The 21,472-nt window shown below is 41.0% G+C and overlaps 1 protein-coding gene across 1 annotated transcript in view; it reads right to left on the bottom strand.

Moving 5' to 3' along the window:
* Positions 1-19: 19 nt before the first annotated feature.
* aspm (abnormal spindle microtubule assembly) overlaps positions 20-21,472 on the bottom strand; it is a 27,148-nt gene continuing 5,695 nt past the window's right edge. Inside the window, exons 6-27 of the mRNA XM_022769066.1 lie at positions 20,314-20,415; positions 20,047-20,193; positions 19,519-19,758; positions 19,325-19,392; positions 19,098-19,239; positions 18,051-18,181; positions 17,267-17,442; positions 16,551-16,696; positions 15,501-15,586; positions 15,158-15,370; positions 14,395-14,599; positions 13,569-13,711; positions 12,307-12,435; positions 11,406-11,600; positions 6,484-10,887; positions 6,078-6,227; positions 5,753-5,944; positions 4,576-4,768; positions 3,247-3,401; positions 1,593-1,769; positions 1,253-1,425; positions 20-1,160 (exon numbers count right to left, since the gene is read on the bottom strand). Of these exons, the coding sequence (XP_022624787.1) occupies positions 1,058-1,160; positions 1,253-1,425; positions 1,593-1,769; positions 3,247-3,401; positions 4,576-4,768; positions 5,753-5,944; positions 6,078-6,227; positions 6,484-10,887; positions 11,406-11,600; positions 12,307-12,435; positions 13,569-13,711; positions 14,395-14,599; positions 15,158-15,370; positions 15,501-15,586; positions 16,551-16,696; positions 17,267-17,442; positions 18,051-18,181; positions 19,098-19,239; positions 19,325-19,392; positions 19,519-19,758; positions 20,047-20,193; positions 20,314-20,415 (7,670 nt within the window). The 3' untranslated portion in view covers positions 20-1,057. The remainder of the gene's footprint in view (positions 1,161-1,252; positions 1,426-1,592; positions 1,770-3,246; positions 3,402-4,575; positions 4,769-5,752; positions 5,945-6,077; positions 6,228-6,483; positions 10,888-11,405; positions 11,601-12,306; positions 12,436-13,568; positions 13,712-14,394; positions 14,600-15,157; positions 15,371-15,500; positions 15,587-16,550; positions 16,697-17,266; positions 17,443-18,050; positions 18,182-19,097; positions 19,240-19,324; positions 19,393-19,518; positions 19,759-20,046; positions 20,194-20,313; positions 20,416-21,472) is intronic.

Raw genomic sequence — 21,472 nt, 5'->3', positions numbered from 1 at the left:
TGTGGTGTTCAGTGGCAAAACTATTACAAATAAACTTTTTAAAATTCAGCCGTGACTCTGATATGGAGCTTAAAAATACAACTATACAACTGAATTAACAGCTCAATGGAGCTGAAGTCACAACAAAAAGTTGAATGAATTGCTCATTTTTCAACATTAGTTAATTTTAAGGGAACAAAAGAATGAAATGTATTGATATTCCTGTCTTATTATCCCTTGAATGTAATTGAAATCTATTTTGTTTTTAAGTTTTTCTGGCTTTTTATGCCTTTACTCCAGCTGCAGTGAGAGAGGGGGGATGACATGTAGGGCCACAGGCCTGACTTCAACCCGGGATGCTGCGGCTAGGATTAAGCCTTAATGGTACACAGTCTACTAGGTGAGCCACTGAGGGACTCCCATTATCTCTTTAATTTTTAACATATTCCAGAGCTGTTTTGCAATACAAATATAAATCATAGATCTTAATTAATCTCAACTATTGGATGGATTGTCATGAATCCTATGGATTTTGGTGATCCCCTGACTTTTAAGTTTTCACACACAGCTGGATGGCTTGGCACAACAGTTTACACATATGTATGGTTCTTTGTAGGTAAATCCTACTGACTTTAGTGATACCTTGACTCTAGCGCCACCATGTGGTTCAAATTTGTGCTTTTGAGTAAAATGTCTCAACTAGTTGATGGATTGCCTTAAATTCTGCTACGCACATTCATGCCCCCCCCCCCTCAGGACGAAGTACTGTAGTAATCCCTTCGCTTTTAGCTCTGACATTACATTTAGTGGCGTTAATAAAGAGCTGCAATTACAAAAAATGACCAGTTAGCACAGTTTCTCTCTGCCTATGAAAATCTAGCCAAGGAATATGAAGTAAACATATTAGAGAGAGATACATGAAACTAGTCCATGTTTAAGAAGCAAGTCCATTTTAATATATACATGGGACACATGGAAAATATATTGGTAAAAAACAAAAAAAACAAAACAAAACAAAACAATTTTCTGAAGGGAAAACAATAAGATCATGAGGAAAAAGATTTGAAAGCTTGTCTATTTACAACACAATGGACAGAGTGTCTGCGACCATTTGAATGGCCATGAGAGGGTCCACAATGTCTTTGAGCTTGTCCTTTCTGAGAACCCACTCTGGTGCAAACCTGAAAAACAAAAACAGCACGTCAATTACCACTGCAAATACATGCGCATCATGCTTCTGTCTATCTCAGGCACATTCGGTACATATACATACTTTGGTGCAGGTCTGGATTTACGAGGTGTTGCTTGGACAAAGAAGCTCCCGTTGATTGAGGCGTTCATCTTCTGTTTGATAACAGTTCTTTCTGCGTCCATCTTGTGTTTGCGAGCAGTGAGGCGGTAAATGCTGCGTATCCTATCTATGACCTTGGGTAGCTTCATAACCTCCTAAAAAATAAATAAATTAAAAAAAAAAAAAAAGTTTTTATTACGTTTGCAAAAACTACAATTTACAATCATTGCTTATATTATTTAGGTATTTTAATAATGATATTATATTGGTGTTTTAATTTGGTAAAATATTTTAAAGTCTGTATGTCACAGTAGCTACAGACCACAGCACGGTGCTTGTCTTGCAGCAGGAGTGCAAGAAGAAAGCAGGCCTTGGTGAAGATGCTGCCGCCTTTTTCAGCCACTTTATCCCCCGCCTTCTCCCGGTATCTCTGTAGCAGATCCAGCAGCGTCTCCACAGAGTTTTCCACCAAATACACAGCCTCAGTAGTTTTGTGGTACTGAGGGGTTGAGGGGAGGAGGAGAGGAAAAGAAAGAAAAGAGGGGAGAAAAGTACAAAGATGTTATTAAAATCAATAACTTGTTCAGACTAAGAAACAACTAGAACTATGCAAAGGCATCGAGGAATTCCTGCTTCTTCTTAAAAAAAAGAAAAGAAACAAAAAAAGAAAACTGCCTCTCTTGAATAAATGCACACTGTCCAAACTGCAACAAAATACTATTTACTTGTATACACTATATACTGTCTGAACCTCAATACTAGTTGAAATGTTATTAAATACATGTTTTATAAGTAGTCTTAATGTGCTACAACTTTTTAACTATAATGTATCTTTTTGTATCCTGAAACCTTGGCAGAATTTCCAAGACTAAACTTTCAACTTCTAATTTCACCAAAATGCATATCACATATTTAGATGTAGAATTAATGATTCTGTGGGATTAGAAATCTCATTAAAATGTAAGCCTTTAACACACAACCGTGCCTGACGATGAATACTGTATCTAATTATCTTTGAGTGGACGATATCCAAGGTTGTGATTCTTTGTGAAATGAACTTTGTAGAGGAAGTGTGACAGACACAATAATTCATCCACTTTTTAATTCTTAGATGTTTGTAGTCATTTTAGTATTGAAATTATTAAATCATTTTCCTCACATTTGCCTTAAATGCAAACAGTTTAGATTCACACAGTTAAAAATAGTTTTTCCCCTTATCTTTTTTTTTTTCTCATGCTCTTCACATGAATAAAATTGCAGACTTTGCAGATGCACACTAAATTTTGGGAACAGAAACCACCACCAAAATCATAAAGACCAAAAGAGATTAGCAGAAGGGAAACTTGGCCTGAACGTCAACCATTGTATATAAAGGAACAGAAAGTCTTCAGGGAAGTGAGAGATCAGAGCTGTTGAGGAAATGCCCTGATCATCTCTGCATTATCACATGAACTCACTTCAAATCTGTCCAGTTAGGGGTCATCTTGAAGAATAAGCATATTGAATTTCCAGTCAACATCATCATAACAAAATACCACAGCCTATACATAAATGCTGTTTCACAAAATCCCCTCCCATTGTGGAATGCACAATGATTAATGGCCTCAAAATGAATTTTCTGTATTTAACAAATATGTCAAAAGCACCAATGTCTGGATATAATCTATTATGATGCCTTGCTCAGTTCTTTATTTTATTCTTCTATTTAATTATAATTTTAATGCCTCAACGTTCTCCATTTGTATATTTCTTTCATGTCATCTTATTTCACCATTTCAATCGTGTTTGCTTTGTTTTTGAGGTTAGGAAAGGAGTATTTATCATCCATGTGTTATAAATAAAGTCTAAAAAAAAAACTTAGTGTAGGTGCAGCTGGATTCTCTCTATGAATTCTCCTTTATTTTGACTTTTTTGACATGATTACTTTATGTGGCAGCATTACACATAAAAAAGGAGCAGCTCTGGGTCTGAGGTACCTTTGAGAGGTTAAGGAGGATTTGGATGGAGAAGGTGATGACGTCCATGCAGGGGACGCTCCTGTTGCAGCAGCGGATGAGTGTGAAGATGACATTGGTGGCGCCGCTCTCTACCAGCCGCTCACAGCACTCTGGGGACAGCCTGGTGGCCGTCTCTGTAAACGCGCACAGACGCACAGAGGGTTTCGTGTTAGCATGACATCTTGCTCACATAAATCGGCACAGATAACACGTTGGATTTTTCATTTAGGGAACACAAGTTAACGTATGTGATGAATTCACTTTCACCTCGACAACACAAACAGCTTTTGTTATTACAACACAGAGTGAAAAATAATTGAAGAGGAACTTTGTCTCTGACACATCCTGAAAGTCTTCTTGTTTCTCGTTGCACAACTCTTAATCTGAAATCTGCAATAGAGTGGCTACATTTGGAGGTCATGATTTCCCTAAAAACAACTGTTTGAAATAACTGCTGTAGCAGCAGTATGACATATCAATTCGTGAACCTTATACAGATGTCAGTTAAGAAATTGACGAAAAGTTATTGTAAACTCGTTTCAATGTCTGATTGCCAAATCCTGTATTTAGTTATCTTAGCATTTGTGTAGCCTGATCAGATCTGAAAGCTGGAGAGGCCTCATGAATGATGGCAATATGTCTTCCAGATTACAGACAAGGCCAAGTTGCTTTTGGTGTAGCACTAGTAATATGTGATCTAATACAGGCTTACGCCCACCTGGTCCCACCATACCAACCTTTGCAGGTTTCTCTGAGTGTTTACCTGAAATCTGCTACATTTTTTATTTGATCACTCAGAAAACAGTTCGCCAATCAGAAGAGAGGCTCAGTGCTTCCTCTCCTCTGATTGTCTCACTGAAAGGCCAACCAAGAAAAATGATTGATAAAACATTGATTGCATTGTTTTGGGAAAAAGTAACAAGCAAAGTATTACACAATGAGCTCAACAGATGCTATCAAGTCCTCCAAAAGAAAGGAAAACAGTACTTTAAAAAGGTTTGTTGCTTTTGTGAAGTGTGTGGACTTGATGACCTCATTGGTGTAAACCCTGCAGAATGTTTTGTATGAGCCCTTCAGGCAGTAAATATGTAAATTTAATTATGGAAATATAGTTTAGCAATTTGTTTTAAAAAACAAATGGATTTATGTTGATGTTCACTTAAATGTGTGCTTGGCTTGGTTTTCTGTATCTTTGTGTGTGTATAAAGCAAAAGAATGATAAATATAGTGGTTGCTCTTCCACTAAATCTACTTTGTAGCAAAGTATTTATAGTTGCTTCATGTGTCAATTTCCAGAAATGGCCTTACCCAGGTTTTTCAGGGCCTCTAGAATGTAGGAGAAGTGTTTGTATCGAAGGAGGTAGTCCAGTGCAGACGACGTCTTGTTGCACAGTTTGTCCTCCTCTCGGACGCCAGCGGAGACTTGGCGTAAGCGGTGTCTCAACTTCACCACCTTGGGATTGTCATTCAGTCGGCGGGAGCGGTGTCCTCTCCACAGAGCCTGGAGGGAGAAGATGGAAAAAGACAACAACAACAACAAAAAAAAAAACTACAATTAGTTGCATTGTATCAGAGGATGTTTATTATTCTATGCTGAGGGGTGTGGGGGGTCACCAAATGTGGAGACTGAACGGGTAGATCAATTCAATTTTATTGACCTTAGACTTTCAACCATCTATTCAAAGCAAAGATTTTGTTGTGACATTGTGTTCTCAGGTTTATTTATATGATCTGGTAAAGAGTCTTGCTGCCCTCACATGGTCACATGTTCCAGACTGTCAGTTGGAAATACAAGAAGTTGTACTACTTTTTGGTCAGAAACAATACACAGTCTGTGACTGCGACTTTGTCCACTAACGTCGGACTGAAGGAGAGAATATTTCAACACTCCAGCAGTCCATACAAGTACAAAATTTCCCACTGCATCTGAGGGTAGCATGTGTTGTCTTTTTGACATTTAACATCAAACCATCTGAGTTACACTAGAAGGGCTGCTTACGCCAACTTAAAAGTGGTCATCAGCCCTTTGTGAATTTCTACAGAACACAACAGATTATTTCAGCTGTTTGGGAGAACACAAGTAACGAGCAGAGATGACCTGACAGTGTTGTGCAGACATACTTACTTAGCAAGACAATCAAGGAATTGTCAAGAATACAGAGAAGGTCCATAACAAAAAGGCATCAGAAAAGTAAAATTGTGAGTGACCCTAAATCAAGGTGCTCTTTCTACCTTTTTTCCCCAGAGCTTTCAAGCACACATCACAATAAAACATTATGTGGATTTTTTCCTGTCTGCAGTCCATATTACGTTAGACAGCTGATCTTCTGCTTTGTTAGTTGTATGTAATGCTCTACATCCCGTGCTCTAACCATGCACTTGGCGTGAGTCTACTTACTGGAGACTAGTAGCGTCAATAACAATTTCAGAGAGCTAGGTGGTCACCTGTGATGCCAAAATAAAAGTCAACCTTTGACTTTAGTACCTGTGCTTTGACAATCCCCTCTTGAACCCTCTCCTGGCGCCTGAGAAGGAGGAATTTCCGGACGGCCTCCTGGATGACGGATGCAGCTTTGTGGCGACGGGCTAACCAGCGCTTGATTGCTCGCTGGGCTGTAACCACCTTTCTCCTGTCCTCCAGATACCGTCCCCTCTGCTGCCTCGATCTCACCCATCGCTAGGAAAAGACAAGGGAATCGTTTCAAGGCACGCTTTATTTATGAGTTTAATTAAATGAAACAGAACACCGTAATCCTTTTCAGTGACAAATTCTGTTTTGAAAAAAGGGAAACCAGAGCTTTTATCTGTACCTGAACGGTGATGACGGAATGGATTTGTCTTTTAGCCGACTCCAAAGCCCAGTGGGCTCTCAGGGCTCGTTGGATCTTTATGGCGCTGAGATGATGGAAGACTGCAGACGTAAAACGGAGCCTCTTCTCTGCCTTGGCTGCGTCTCGTGCCTGAAACATAGTGACATGCAAAGGATTATAATCATATTTTGTTTATTCTTTTTTTGGTCCATTTACATGACATTTTGATATGGCTTGCTTCCTTCATGACAGGTAAGTGGTGTTCTTTCATTTCAGTTTTGTCTGACCACCATTTCAAATTACCACTTCAAAAAAAAAATAAAATCAATAAAAATCAATAAATGTATGTAAACTAAAGGCTGTCTGGAAAACTACAAAAACGTTAAATTTACATAAAGCCCATTACCTGTCGTCTTGCTATCCAGGCTCGGCCGTGTGTCTGAAGCGTGATGGCAGCGTGCCTCTTACGGATGTAGTTGTTCCTCTCCACCCTGCCGAGCTGCACTGCCCTGATCCTGCGCTGAAGTGTCACAGCTGCCTCTCTCTTCCTTTGGAAGATTCGCCTCTGCACTGAACATCTCCAGCACGACTGGATCACAATGGCAATTTGATGTTGTCGGCTAATTTCCCTCCTGACGCACCAGCCTCTAAATGCTGCCTGAAGGATGATGGTGGATTGTTTTGTTTTCAGAAACTTTTCTCTTTCTTGTCTTTGAAGAACACAGGAGCGATAGTATCTCTGGATGATGATGGCAGACAGTCGCATGGCCTGGAATTTGACTTCCTCTCTGTGCTTTCTGAACACAGACTGGATCACAGTGGCGGCGTGATGCCGACGAGCCACCTCCTTTCTGACCTGCTGCCCTCTGTATGCTGCCTGAAGGATGATGGCTGCTCTGCGCATTTCCAAGTATTGTGTTCTTTGTGCTTTAGCTGCTACAGTTGCCCGATATTTTTGCTGAATGGCGAGGACGGACTGTTTAAAGTTCAGATACTGCTTGCGTTGGGAGTACGCCCTGTAAGCTCTCTGGATAACACTGACAGCCTTAAGCCTTTGTTTGATGATTCTTCTGGATATCATTCCACGGAAGGCAGCTTGTAGATTAATAACAGCTTTTGTGACCTCTTGATAATGTTTTAACTGAAGGTTTCTCTGTTTCTGAGCTCTAAACCTCTGCTGTAAGACACAGGCTGCCCAGCGTTGTCTCTTGAAAGCTGACTGCTGCTTGTGCCTCTTGAAGTTTGCTTGAATGACAGTAGCTGCCATGTGCTTCTTGGCAATGTTGCTTCGCACACAGTGACCTCTGAGAGCTGCCTGAAGAACAATAGCAGAACGTCTCATTTTTAGGAACTTTTCTCTTTGTTTTCTTTGAAGAACACAGGAGCGATAGTATCTCTGGATGATGATGGCAGAGAGTCGCATGGCCTGGAATTTGACTTCCTCTCTGTGTTTTCTGAACACAGACTGGATCACAGTGGCGGCCTGATGCCGACGAGCCACCTCCTTTCTGACCTGCTGCCCTCTGTATGCTGCCTGAAGGACGACAGCTGCTCTGCGCAATCTTTGGTGTTTTTGCATTTGTTCCTTTGCTGCTACAGTGGCCCGATACCTCCGCTGAATAGCGAGGACAGAGGATTTTAAGGTCAGATACTGCCTTCGTTCACAGTGGGCTTTATATGCTCTCTGGATAACACTAGCAGCATAGTGACTTTGTTTGATGGTTTGTCTGGACTTCATTCCACGATAAGCAGCCTGTAACACGATGGCTGCTTTTCTGCATTTATGATAATGTTTCATCTGGAGGTTTCTCCATCTCTGAGCTCTAAACCTCTGCTGTAAGACACAGGCTGCCCAGCGTTGTCTCTTGAAAGCTGACTGCTGCTTGTGCCTCTTGAAGTTTGCTTGAATGACAGTAGCTGCCATGTGCTTCTTGGCAATGTTGCTTCGCACACAGTGACCTCTGAGAGCTGCCTGAAGAACAATAGCAGAACGTCTCATTTTTAGGAACTTTTCTCTGTCCAGCCTCTGGAGAACATGAGCCCGATAGTATCTCTGGATGATGATGGCAGAGAGTCGCATGGCCTGGAATTTGACTTCCTCTCTGTGTTTTTTGAACACAGACTGGATCATAGTGGCGGCCTGATGCCGACGAGCGACCTCCTTTCTGACCTGCTGCCCTCTGTATGCTGCCTGAAGGACGACAGCTGCTCTGCGCAATCTTTGGTGTTTTTGCATTTGTTCCTTTGCTGCTACAGTGGCCCGATACCTCCGCTGAATGGTGAGGACAGAGGATTTTAAGGTAAGGTACTGCTTGCGTTCACAGTGGGCTTTGTAAGCTCTTTGGATAACGCTGGCAGCATGGTGACTTTGTCTGATGTTCCCCCTTGATTTCATTCCACGATAAGCAGCCTGTAATACGATGGCTGCTTTTCTACGGTTTTGAAAATGTTTCATCTGGAGGTTTCTCCATCTCTGAGCTCTAAACCTCTGCTGTAAGACACAGGCTGCCCAGTGTTGTCTCTTGAAAGCTGACTGCTGCTTGTGCCTCTTGAAGTTTGCTTGAATGACAGTAGCTGCCATGTGCTTCTTGGCAATGTTGCTTCGCACACAGTGACCTCTGAGAGCTGCCTGAAGAACAATAGCAGAACGTCTCATTTTTAGGAACTTTTCTCTTTGTTTTCTTTGAAGAACACAGGAGCGATAGTATCTCTGGATGATGATGGCAGAGAGTCGCATGGCCTGGAATTTGACTTCCTCTCTGTGTTTTCTGAACACAGACTGGATCACAGTGGCGGCCTGATGCCGACGAGCCACCTCCTTTCTGACCTGCTGCCCTCTGTATGCTGCCTGAAGGACGACAGCGGCTCTGCGCAATCTTTGGTGTTTTTGCATTTGTTCTTTTGCTGCTACAGTGGCCCGATACCTCCGCTGAATGGTGAGGACAGAGGATTTTAAGGTAAGGTACTGCTTGCGTTCACAGTGGGCTTTGTAAGCTCTTTGGATAACGCTGGCAGCCTGATGCCTTTGTTTGATGATTCGTCTGCATTTCATTCCATGGAAGGCAGCTTGTAAGACAACAGCAGCCTTTCTCTTGGCACTCAGGGCGTGCATCTTCTCTCTCATGTCTTTATTGGCTCTATAACGTGCTTGCACTACATTGGCAGCCCAGCACAGCCTCTTGTAGTAGATCTTCTGCTGGTACTTTCGGAAGTGAGACTGAATCATTACAGCTGCCGTACGCTGGATACGCAACTGCTTTCTGACGTTATATCCTCTGTAGGCTGCTTGCAGACAAATGACTGCCCTGTGCTTTGACAGATACTCCAGACGGTCTTTTCTTGCCATGGTCACTGCTCTGTACCTCTGCTGACAAACCAAAGCTGCTGCCTTGACAGCTAAAAACCTTTTTCTATCTCTGATTGTGAGGAATTTTCTCTGAAGGACTGTAGCAGCTCGGTGCATCTCTGTGACCTTCCTCCTGGCCTTGTGGCCACGATATGCGGCCTGGATGACTACAGCCGCAGATTTCATCGTTCTGTACCCCTGCAACTGTTGATCCCTGAGCATTTTGGCTCTGTAGCGTTCCTGAATAATAATGGCAGCACACTTGATGGCAAGGTAAGCCATGCGCATTCTGTGCATCCTGAACTGAGCTTGGATTGCTCTGGCAGCGTTGTGCTTTTTCTTTAGGTCTTCTCTAACTCTAAAGCCCCGGTAGACAGCTTGTATCTTTATGGTAGCCTGCTTTAGCTCTCTGTACTCATTTTGCTGTGCTTTGCAGAGGAGGAGGGCTCTGTAACGACTTTGGATAATAATTGCTGCACTTTGGAGGAGAAAATATCTTTTCCTACATAAAAACATCCTAACTGAAGACTGAATGACGGTTGCTGCCTGTTGCTTTTTCTTAAGCTCTGTCCTAACTCTCATGCCTCTGAATCCAGCTTGAAGAGTAACACAGGCTGCTCTCTTGTACAGGTATGCTTTCCTCATCTCCTCTCCAGCCACATAAGCTCTGTAGTGACGTTGTATGACTACAGCTGCTGCCTTCTTTGACCTGTAAACTGCTTGCACTTGGTGCCGTCGATAGTAAGCCTGTATCAGAGTTGCACGCTGATGCCAGTTTTCTATCCTGATCCTGTCAGCTCTGCCTCTCCAGATAGCTTGTATAAGGAGCGCAGCATTCCTGAGAGCCTCAAAATCCTTCATTGTCTTACGAGCCAAGATTGTGGCTCTGTACTTCTGCTGTATCACAGCTACAGCTTTTCTCAAGGCAAGGTAGCGTCTTTGGGCAGCATGCCTCCTGAAAGCTGCCTGGATCACCGCTGCTGCCCTGTGCTGCTTTTTCAGCAACTCCCGGGCCACTTTTCCACGATAGACTGCCTGTATGGTAACAGCAGCATATCTCAGCCTCACAAACATTTGCCTTTCCCCGTCTCTTCTCACAGTGGCCCTGAACCAGCGCTGAATTGTGATTGTAGCACATCTCATCCTTGCCACCTGTTTTCTGACAGCATGCCCTCTGAACGCACTCTGGATGACAATAGCCGAGTGCTGCTGTAGCTTCAACATCTTAAAGCAGTGCCTCTGTGCGTGACCTCTGTACTGAGCTTGAATGAACACAGCACTTCTTTTGATTTTTCTGTATTGATGGAGACACCTCTGCATTCTGTACCAAGACTGAATCCTTACAGCAGCCGCAATTCGTTTCGCCATTTTTTCCTTGTACCATTTCTTAAACACAGCTTGTATCGCTTTGGCAGCACAGTTTTCCTTTTCCGTTTTCTGGGCTTTCCATCTTCTATAGCCTCTCTGTAATTTCACCACCGCAGTTCTAAGGGACAGATAAGATTCCCTGTCTCTTTTTGCAAGAGCCCGTGCTCGTGAGTGTTTCTGAAGGACTGTTGCTGCCCAGTAGATTTTTCCATAAGCAGAGGCTGCACTCCTCATTCGCCATTGTGCTTGGACAACAATGGTGTAGTATCTGAGGCGTTGGTAAGCCCTCATAGCTGAAAACATCCTCCACTGAGCCTGCATGGACAAGATAAGAACCATCTATTCAAAGAACAATTACAAAAGCAGGCTTCAATATGCAGCAAGTGTCGTTGCTGTAAGAAGGACAGACATTGATATTGTCAGATCAGCAAGTTAAAATAAACACCTGAGAATGCCGAAAAATGTATCCTTTTATTTCAACAGTAATATTTACTTATATTCAAAGCAAGTCTAGATACCAAGTCAAAAAGTCTAAATGGATCATCTCGTACAGCTTTGTCATTTACATTCTGCCGACGGATGCTTTCATCCATGCGTATGTAATAAACACTTACCTGGATGATGGTTGCTGCTTTATGCTGCAGAGCCCGAAGTTGAGCCTCTTTCTTCAGCCTCAGCCTGTTGCGTGCTACATAACCCCTCCAGACTGACTGGATGATGACGGCGGCTTGATTTTGCCTCTTGGCTCTGCGCTTCTGGAGAAAACTCCTCACAACTAACTGGATTTTCACAGCAGCCACGTTTCTTTCCTGTGACCAAACAAAATCAAGAAACAAAATAAATTCATTACTTTTCAGTCATCAGCCTTGGTGACGTCACCCATAGGTTTTTGAAGAGCGGTTTTGAAGTTCAGAGCTCTACCATCGCCATCCTGGCAGCGCCTTACCCCGCCTAAGTCACAGCTAATCCAAAAATCGGCCAAGAGGTGGGGCTTGTGTGGAGCCAAGACTGCAGTGCATACTGATTTTGTGGCAAGCACAAGCTCACCAAGCTGGCACTCAGAGCAGCCTCAAACTTAAACAGGTGAGTTATATAAAAATTGGTCATTAGAGGAAGTGTTTTTGGCCCCATTTTTCAGCCCTGGAAGTTGCTACTTGATACATTGTCAGTATCACAATAATTCATTATAGCAACTTTAAGCAAGAAGGGGACCGATATATTTTTAGCTTCTTTTTTTTTTTAGCGTGAACCAGATCGACTTTTGATAAATCAAAGACAACAATGGTGCAACCATGACCAACAAACTAATAACTGGTACCCCAACAATCTGACAGAAACAGCAATTGTATGACTGAGTTGAATTTGTTTCTTGATGTCCAACAAAATTAAATTGAATAATAAAATTATAATTTTTAATTTTAAAATTTATTATTTTATTTTTAATAATAATTAAAAAACAAAAAATCAGATTAATAAACAGAATCACTTTACAGTTGTAACAAACATTGCACCAACCTTGTAGAGCTGTAGATCTTTCTTTAGTCTGTATTTCCTCCAGGCTCCCTGTATGACCCGAGCTGCTCTGGTCTCGTTCCGCAGGTCCAGCAGGCGAGCACATAAGAAGGTCAGGTAAGACATCACAATCTGGAAATAAACACAAGTGAATGAAGGCAGAGCGTTAGTATTTTACTCTGGTCTTGATATTTTTTGCCCACTGTGGATACTGTTTTTTTTAAAGACGTTTAAGAAAATGTAACAATCATTTTCAAAGTGATGTTCCACAAAAATACATTAGTGTAGGTTGTGATTGCTTTATCGTAAAAAAAAAAAAAAAAAAGATTCTGTCAATTCTTTTTTTTTTGGTAAATAACAGCTGGTGCTGCAGTGAAAACATGATTTGCTGTACACTGGGATAAAATACTGTCGCAATAACATAAGAAAAAATGAGGAGCATTCATATTTCACAGACTAGCTTGAATTTACCTCTTGAAAAACAGATTGTAAACAGACAAAAAACAGAGATGCGTTCATCAGCTTAGATTCTCTAAAAAGAAATAACCCAGTAAGAGTAAGAGACGTGAGTCTTTTAATTGTACCTTTAAGCAAAACATAACTCCAAGACTGCATTTATGACTTCAGACAGTTTATTCAATACTTATGAACATGAATAATATTCTTCTGATGATGGAAAACAAGACAGCTCCACTAAAAATTATTTACACTGAATGAGACTGAAAGTGTGTTTAAATGCACCAAGGAGCCAGAATGCAGTCTCTTCCCTCCAGTAAAAGCTGACATCTTAAAATTCATAAAACCCGGTTTCTGTTATCCTGGTAGGAGATTAGAAAAACCTGATATCCCCAGCTAAGAGATAACTTATTTATTGGCCATACAGTTAACCAAGTTTCAAATTTGCTTTTACACATGTGCATCAAAAGATTGTATGTGGATTTACAGTAAAGCTGCAATGACCAGTCAATGAATTTATTAGTTAAATGACAGAAAAAAAAAAACAACTGTTGATACCCAAATAATCATTTTTGTCATTTCTCCAAAGCAAAAGTACGAAAGTGCAGCCCTAGTTGTAACAGGTAACAGTAAACAGGTTACTACAGTGCATGTAAACAATTATATGTGTAACCTGGTTCTTTAAGTGCATATAAGCACACTGCATGTGGGCTGAGTATTAAACAGACGTGTGTTACATAAAAACACGGCTCCATGCGGTGTATGTGTGATCCTGCAGAGGGAGGAGAAAACCTCCTGTCTGTTCTCACCTTCTCATTGGGGATGGTGTTGGACATGTCAGCCGGGTTGATCATGGCAGGAACTCCGCCCAGGAAAGCCACAGCAGTGTTGACCAGTCTGAAGTTGCTTTTCTCATTTTCGAGTAGCTCTTTAAATTCTACTGATGGAGACTCTGGGCCTGTTCACAAAAAGACACAGATACTGTAATCACAAGTCATTCTATTTTTTTTTTTTAAATAAATTGTATTATTATTTCTGTGTGTATTTATTCTGCTTTAAGTGTACTCTCAACATCATTGAAAATTAGGGCATGCCCTCAATGATTTTTACAGATTTAAGATACAGGTTGAATTCTCTCCAAATTCTTCATAACCTTCACTAGAAGTCATACATACATACAAGTCTACAAACTTGCAATTTACTTTTTAGCCATCATTCAGGGTGAAAAATATTATGCATTAGAGTTAAAATATTGCTCAGATTTAATTAGTTTTAGCCTTTCAATTAATTTCCAAAGATACATCAGTGTACTTTTAAAACTTAAACTCTTTTCATTCCAATAAACAGTATAGATTACACAACAGATGGATTTGCTGTGGATAAAAAAAAAACTGTTATTGTATGAAACATGTTGGAAAATACATTCTGGTTTATTTCTATGTCAGCATTCATAGATTTCCCTGAATTTCTTTTTTAAACTAAATTCCTTGTTTCCAATAGTCTAATGCAACACAATGTCTGTGTGATGTACAAGTAACATCTAACCATCAATTAAAAAAAAAAAAAAAAAAGAAAAAAAAAAGTGCATCCATAAAGACATTTGCACTGAAAACACAGCAGCCAGCTGACATGTACCGTTCAGGCCTGTCGGCAAGGAGTCAAAGGAGCTGTCAGAGTCGCTGGCTGAGCAGCTGAGCTCCAGGCGGCCCCTCGGTGAGCACTCAACGGTCTGTGTGGTGCTGTGACTGACAGCCTCCTCTGGCAGGAGACTGGGGTGGTAGTGGTGGATAAGGTAGCAGAGGACGCGGCCATCCGAGAATGTCACGGTGAAGTTCTCCACCTGCACAGACAGACAACCGACTTAATAAATGAAACTTCTGAGACTGCGACAGGGCTATGAAAATAAGCTTCAACTACAGTGAAGCATTTCTCTAATGCGTCATATTTCGATCAAGGTCAAATGTTATGCTATGTTGATGTTATGTCAGAAACGTGGCTCAGTTAGAGAAAATACCTCTCATATCAAATTAATTGTAATTTCAGGTTGGACATTTGTTGACATTCTTAGGACTAATAACAACAGACAGAGTAGCAACCTCCTGTTCTCTTGTTTTAAAGGGGCTCTTTGTAAGTTTCCTCTGCCACAAAACATGGTTTCTTGCCGGCAGTGATGGTGATGGTCGCTTGACAAGAGCTTCGGCCATCACTGCGTTTACAAAACAAACTCAAGCACTAGCATGTTTATGAGCCAGTTCAAACCCAAGACTGAGATAATTAATCTCAAGGGGTTTATCCTAAAGAATAAACTTCATCATCAGCCTCAAATCCAGATTCAACACCAAACACACGTCAGTATTTTCTTTCGCCTGTGAGCTGGAAATGAAAATGTCAAACTCGCCTTCAGATTGTAGAAGTCACACACAGCACGGACCCAGTCCATCAGCAGGGTAATCTTGGTGCTGCTGTGCTCGTACGGTGCCCGGGTCTTTGCGGGACTCGGCTGAAGGCCGCGATCGGCCCTGAGAGACACCAGCTTCCGTTTGGTTCTCAAGGTTCTCTTCAGGAAGCCGATCTCCTCTCTCAGCTGATCCTCATCCAAAATCACCTCCACCTTCACAGATTATTTGACAACAGCATATCAATCAACTCTTTTCACAGGTTTCAAAAATAAAAAACAAACAAACAAACAAAAAAAAGATTGCAATTTTGTGAACTGCCGGCCACTTAAGTCGGATACACACATGAAATGTGAAGATGATTTTCCACAAGAGGCTCAACGTCTTCTCTCTGTGTCCATCCACAATATCTCTGGAATCAATGGTGGAGCCTGAAAATAAAGACACACCTTTGAACCACATCAGTTAAATGCATTCAAGTGTGTATGTATTAAGCATTAAAGGCTCCTCATTCTCAAACATGAGAACTTTCTCTTTTTTTCTGTTTAACATCAATGTAAATTTAATATCCTTTAATATCTAATATAGTGTATGACACTATGGTGGGAAAAAACATTATTTGAAGGCATCACCTTGCCCTCTGGGAAACTGACAGGCATTGCTCACAGTTTCTTAATTCTGACAATTAGAGTGAACAGTAAATTGATAAAGAAAAGAGTTCTATCGAAAACATAATCATTATTTGCAACTAGTTCTGAAATAATTACTCAATTTATAAATTAGGCAACTGAAAAAAAATTAATCCCCATTAATTTGCTGGCTCCATCTTCTCAGATCCATCTGTGATGGGCAAAACAAAATTAAAGACATGACCTTGCACTTTGGGAACTGAGCTTTTCACAATTTGTGTTTAATTATGTTACAGAATAAAATATTGATGAATGAATCAAAACAAAAATAATAATTGACAGACTGATTGATAGTGAAAATAATTAGTTGCATTTTGGTCCATTAATGCTCATATTACCCATTTAGGCATTAAACACAACTATTAAGTAATTTCATGATTTAAAAAAAAAAAGTCACTTTAAAGCATTATGTCTTGTCTGTTTTGTGATTTAGTGGATACTTTCTTTTAAATGTTATTTTCTTTCCTTGACTACTTAGCCGCTCACAAACGATCCCATTCTTTCACATTCTAAAAGGCAAAGTAATCCAACTGTTGTATTGTACAGCAGCAGCTGTGTGTGATCGAACACAAAAGGTGTGCAGTGAAATGTCAGGAAATCTCATTGCCTACATCTTTTACTTAAGCACAAAACACTGACATTCTTTCAGGTCGAGTTACCCCCCCCCCCCGTTTCGCTGTTTGCCCAGGAGGAAAATTATAATTACCGTGTTCATCCTTGAGGTCGACCCCTTTGCTTTTGAGCCCTTGCAGAGCGATGTCGACGTTGTGGACCTTCTGCAGGCGGCTGATGGCTGGCAGCCGGAGTTTCGCCGACAAACTCCAGTCCTGGATGAGAAGCTCCATCACACGCCTGGAAGGAAACCCAACATGAAAAAAAAAAAAACTCTTTCTAATGATGATACATAAGAAACTTTGTTCTCCTCCACTTTTGACATCTTGTTACTATGGCACTTTTTCACTACACACTGAACCCTACATTGTGAGATATTAGCTAATGACTGTGTACATCATTATAAAAAAGTGCACAGGTTACCCCTGCTCACCTGCTTTACAAGTTGTTATTCTGTGAAGCAGTTTTTATTTTAACATTTGAGAATTCAGCAGTAGGAAAACCTAGGTAAAAACAAAATAGCTCAATGTCAGTTTAGTTGTATGAAAACGTAAGTATTGCCTGTATGTTTCTGGGTCGACAGACTGAAAAAGACAAACGCGCATATGAGACAGAACTATGATCAGCAATACTGTTATATGATCAGGACAGTTAGAGACAGTGAGAACTCCCTCGTCTGAAACTGCTCTGTTTAAGAGTCCGAAACACACACACAAAATACTGCAGTGTAGCTGAGCCTGACCTCTGAGAAAAGCATCTATCCACACCAGGGATCTGAGCATCACATTAAATTTATTATGTTTCACTCACACTAGACGAATGCCGCATTTCAAGTCGACTGCCAAATTCTTCACGGCGAAGTTGAACTCGTCCAGGGGCATCTGAACGTGGGAGACGGGTAACCCGAGGTAGCCGAGGTGCCGGGGAAGGATTCCCTCTCCGCTCAGGAAGTCCCTGGAGAAGGCCAGGAGCAGGTCTTTACTCGTCTATACAGAAAAAATAAAACATCAGAAAGAAGCAGGTTAATGCAGCCCAAAAAGATATAATGAGAGGAAACAGTTAACCTGTCTATGGTATGATACTGTAGGAGAGCCTGGATAAAACCTGGTCTCAGCTGGCAAGTTATTTAAGAGGCAGGTCAAGGTAGTCAAATAAGAACTGTGTGGCATTTACACAAGTTAACACTGTATGATTCTGACACTCAGTCAATCTGATTATTAGATCTAGTGATATGTCTGTTTCCATGCTCCACTATCAGCTTCAGTTGTCACACCCAGTTGAGCCCTGGGGGAACAAGGGGGGTAGTTAAGTAATTATCTTAGATTTTTACATCTTAATTATTATATACTAAAAATAAACCTAATTTTCGATCAGGTCTCAGACAGTAAGAAAAATCTAAATACTGACATCCTGACAAGATACAAATACCATAATGATATAAGAGATCAATGCTGGAGTTTTTATACTGATATTTACCAAATTTACAATTTGACTTATTTGATATGGCTGTTTCTTTGACCTTTAATGAGTTAGTGATTAAATTCTTTTTCATGTATTTAACGTTTGTTGACGACATGGGGAGGCCTTGAACTACCTTGAACTCTGCGTCCACACAGAACAGACAGGGGTCGTGCTCAATCAGTCGGGACTCTTTGGCTTTGTCCAGGAAACACACCAGCAGGAGCAGCTTCTTCAGTGTAAAGCGGGACAGCGCCTCCTCGTGGCCTAAAACCAAAAAGTTAAACAGACATTTACACTAGAGTCCAGACTAACACAACTCTGAAAAAAGGTACACAATGGAGTCTAACTTTCTGAAAAACAAACATGAAACACATTTGTTTTGCTCCATTACAGAGGAAATCCTATTGGTTTTGAATTAATTCCCTTATATTCATCATAACATAATAACGTAACTAAACTGGTATGTGTGTATGTTGTTATACGTAATATGTGCTGTGATTTGCTGCTTTATATGATTGTAATCATATCATGTAATGAATAATCTTTAAGTGTCACAAACAAGACATTTGAACATGTTACTTCAGACTGTGGGAAATTGTCGCGGCTGTTTTTCATTTCTAGCACGTCATACGACTAATGAATGATGTGGGATGAATCAATAATGAAAATATTCGTGAATTGCAGCTCTACATTTCAGGTATTCTAGGCCCTGCAGCATAAGTTGATTACAGCTTTGCCAGTTCAATGGTAAATCAATATAGCTGCAACTACTCTGCCATTAGTTGGAGAGACTTTTATCACATGTACAAATTATTTCGGCACCATGCACACTAATCCATTTTGGAGATATCATCTGAAAATGTCATAGTTGTCAGCAGGAAATTAAAAAGTTTTGTTTAGTCAAGGCGTTTAATTAAAGTTCAACTCATACCTACGTTCTTAATTTTCAATTTGCCTCATTAGTTTGTATTGCTGTCTGTTTATGATAAGGAAAAAGAGGCTTATATTGGTATAGGAAATGTGAACCTGAGCTGATAACCCACACAATATCCCTTTAATTACATTGGATTTAAATGTACTACGTGAAGGCAAAGAAAGCCTCCACCTCAGAATATACCTGAATTTTCTACACCTCTGATAGTGACACACAACATAATAACATCCAACGGTCTTAAATTACCATCTTTGTAAAGGTGAGGCACTTTGGGGTGTCTGAACTCAGCCGCGATGTCCGGGTTCCACAGCAGCCGCTGGAGGATGAACATAGCCAGACCCAAGGCATCGCTGTTGCTCTCAAGCGAGATCAACTCCCCGTAGATGGTCTGAGAAGAAGCAAACGGTGTGTTGAGCATGGATGGCGAAGAAACTCGCGACACAGCAGATGAAAACACTGTCATATCAGAATACCTCAAGTCCTATCCGTAACCAGAGCGGATTGTACGAAAGAAGCCAGTTGAGGACTTTTCGGCGTTCACCTGAGAAAAAAAAAAAAAAAAAAAAAGGAAGAGAAAAAGGAAATAATGTTAATTTCAACCTTATTTGGGTTTTGATAGGAACTTCAGAGCATTTACAAACCCAACATTGGTGCGTTTCATAATTACCTATGTCCTTCCACAGGTGGCGGTCTTTCCGGACAAGCAGCCGCTTGGCCTCCACCTCCAGTTCGAGCCTCTGAATAGCCTTGACCATTGCCTCCGATGTGAACAGCTGGCAGGCAGAACGACGGAGGCGGTTAATCTTCCGCCGAGCCGTGTAGGTGCTGAAAGACATCTCCTCTTTGGTGGGAGCTTTAGGCACACTGAAGTTGTCGTTGTTGCCAATGGCAAGAGATACAGCACTCACTACACAGGAAAACAAGAAAAAAAAATTTAAGACTTGCACAGACGTACAAAGTCCACTTATACAAACACCTCGAGCGTAGATACTCATTTAAATAGAGAATACCTAAGTGTATTTCAGTTATAAGATCTTCAGCGAGTCAATAAATGAGCCGCGAGCTACTCTAAGAGCAAGATCATTTCTATATTTCTTGAAACCAAACACTTGACACTCCTGCCTCCTTTAATTAAGATAAGCTTTTCCCCCAGAGCAATGACAGCCTGCTGAATGTTTGAGTGGATGGATGTTACCTTTAGCAACTTCAGTGTTGACTTTAAAGTCATCTGGGGTGAGGACATAGTTGATCCACCATGTGAATCCCCTCTCCTGCTTCTCAATCCACCTCTCATCGTAGAACATGTTCTTGGCGGCAAACGGCATCGGGTGCCTAGGTATGGCTGCGAGACAAGGGTAGATGCAGAGGTAAAAACAAAATAAAAGTTTAAAGATAGGCAAAAGCAATAATGCTTCCTTTCACATCAGAAAAGCTCATTTTACAATGTCCTGTGGTCAAATACCTGTTTGCACCGGCTTAATAAAGGTCAGCTTTGACTGCGCTACTGCTACGACTTTTGCCATCTTCACAGATGAAGCAGCGGATGACTTCAGAGACGGGGCACCTGGGAGAAGCAGAAAAGAAGGTCGATTTATGCTGGAAAATGAGCAAAAGCTTGTTCTTCATATGGCCATCACCGGTTTGAGTCTCGGTTTTGCTTTCTGACTTTTGTTAAGATACGAATGTTTTCACATCCTTTTATACCTCGTGAGGTGGGTTTGGAGCTTGGAGGCTTTGCTCGGGCAGGAACAGCAGACCGTGTGCTCTTTAGAGATGATGTAGTCACCGAGCGCACTGAGCCTGCAAAAAAAAAGAAGCTTAACAGTAAATACAGAAGGTGCAGAAGCAAGGATGATTTTTAACACAGAAGTACCAAAACATCTCTGAAAACAGATTATTCAACAATTTTCACTGACTTTCAACGCTTCCATTAACATCGATGTGTTACAAAGGCGAATCTGAATATCTAAACTTGCAGGAAACAACCACCTGCAACCATCAGTTTAGTGTGTGTGTAGAAAGAAAAATGAGGGTAATATACCTTCAAGGCTTTATAATAGGAATAAGATGAAAATCTCTTTTAATGATTTTACATTACAACGAAATACGACTTGATCTGGGAGGTGTTTCTATTATTTAAGCTACACTCATGGATATGAATGAGGTGAAGAAACACCTGTGAGTTTAATGCAAAACAGTTTCAACACAAGCAGAAAACCACATCCTCCTCAACGACCATAAAGTTGAATCTGAAAGGGTTATCAAAAACACAACATGAATGACCTCAAAACGAAAGGCAGGAATTCCTACAGGACTTTTGTATTAGACTGCATTAGTTGTGGTTCATAAAATGGCAGCTAAGTACACGATCTATGAAACATTAATGCCCTTAAAAGTGCAGAATTTAGATATTCACTGTATACCATACATGTATAATCTGAAACAGAAGAAATAAACAGACAGACAGTCACTTTGCTCAGCCTGCTGTTCTCTGCTGTTTGCCCCTGTGATGCACTTTCTCCTCTCCTGCACTGAGGCTCTGGTTTTTTTCCAGCCGCCACTTGCTCCTTTTGACCCTGGCAGTTTTCCCGGCATCCTCTAACCGCCGCGGTATCTCTCGC

This window comes from Seriola dumerili, unplaced genomic scaffold, assembly GCF_002260705.1.
Source record: "Seriola dumerili isolate Sdu_G_001 unplaced genomic scaffold, Sdu_1.0 BDQW01000002.1, whole genome shotgun sequence".
Classification (NCBI taxonomy): Eukaryota; Metazoa; Chordata; class Actinopteri; order Carangiformes; family Carangidae; genus Seriola; species Seriola dumerili.
This window is presented reverse-complemented; position numbering and strand designations above follow the sequence as displayed.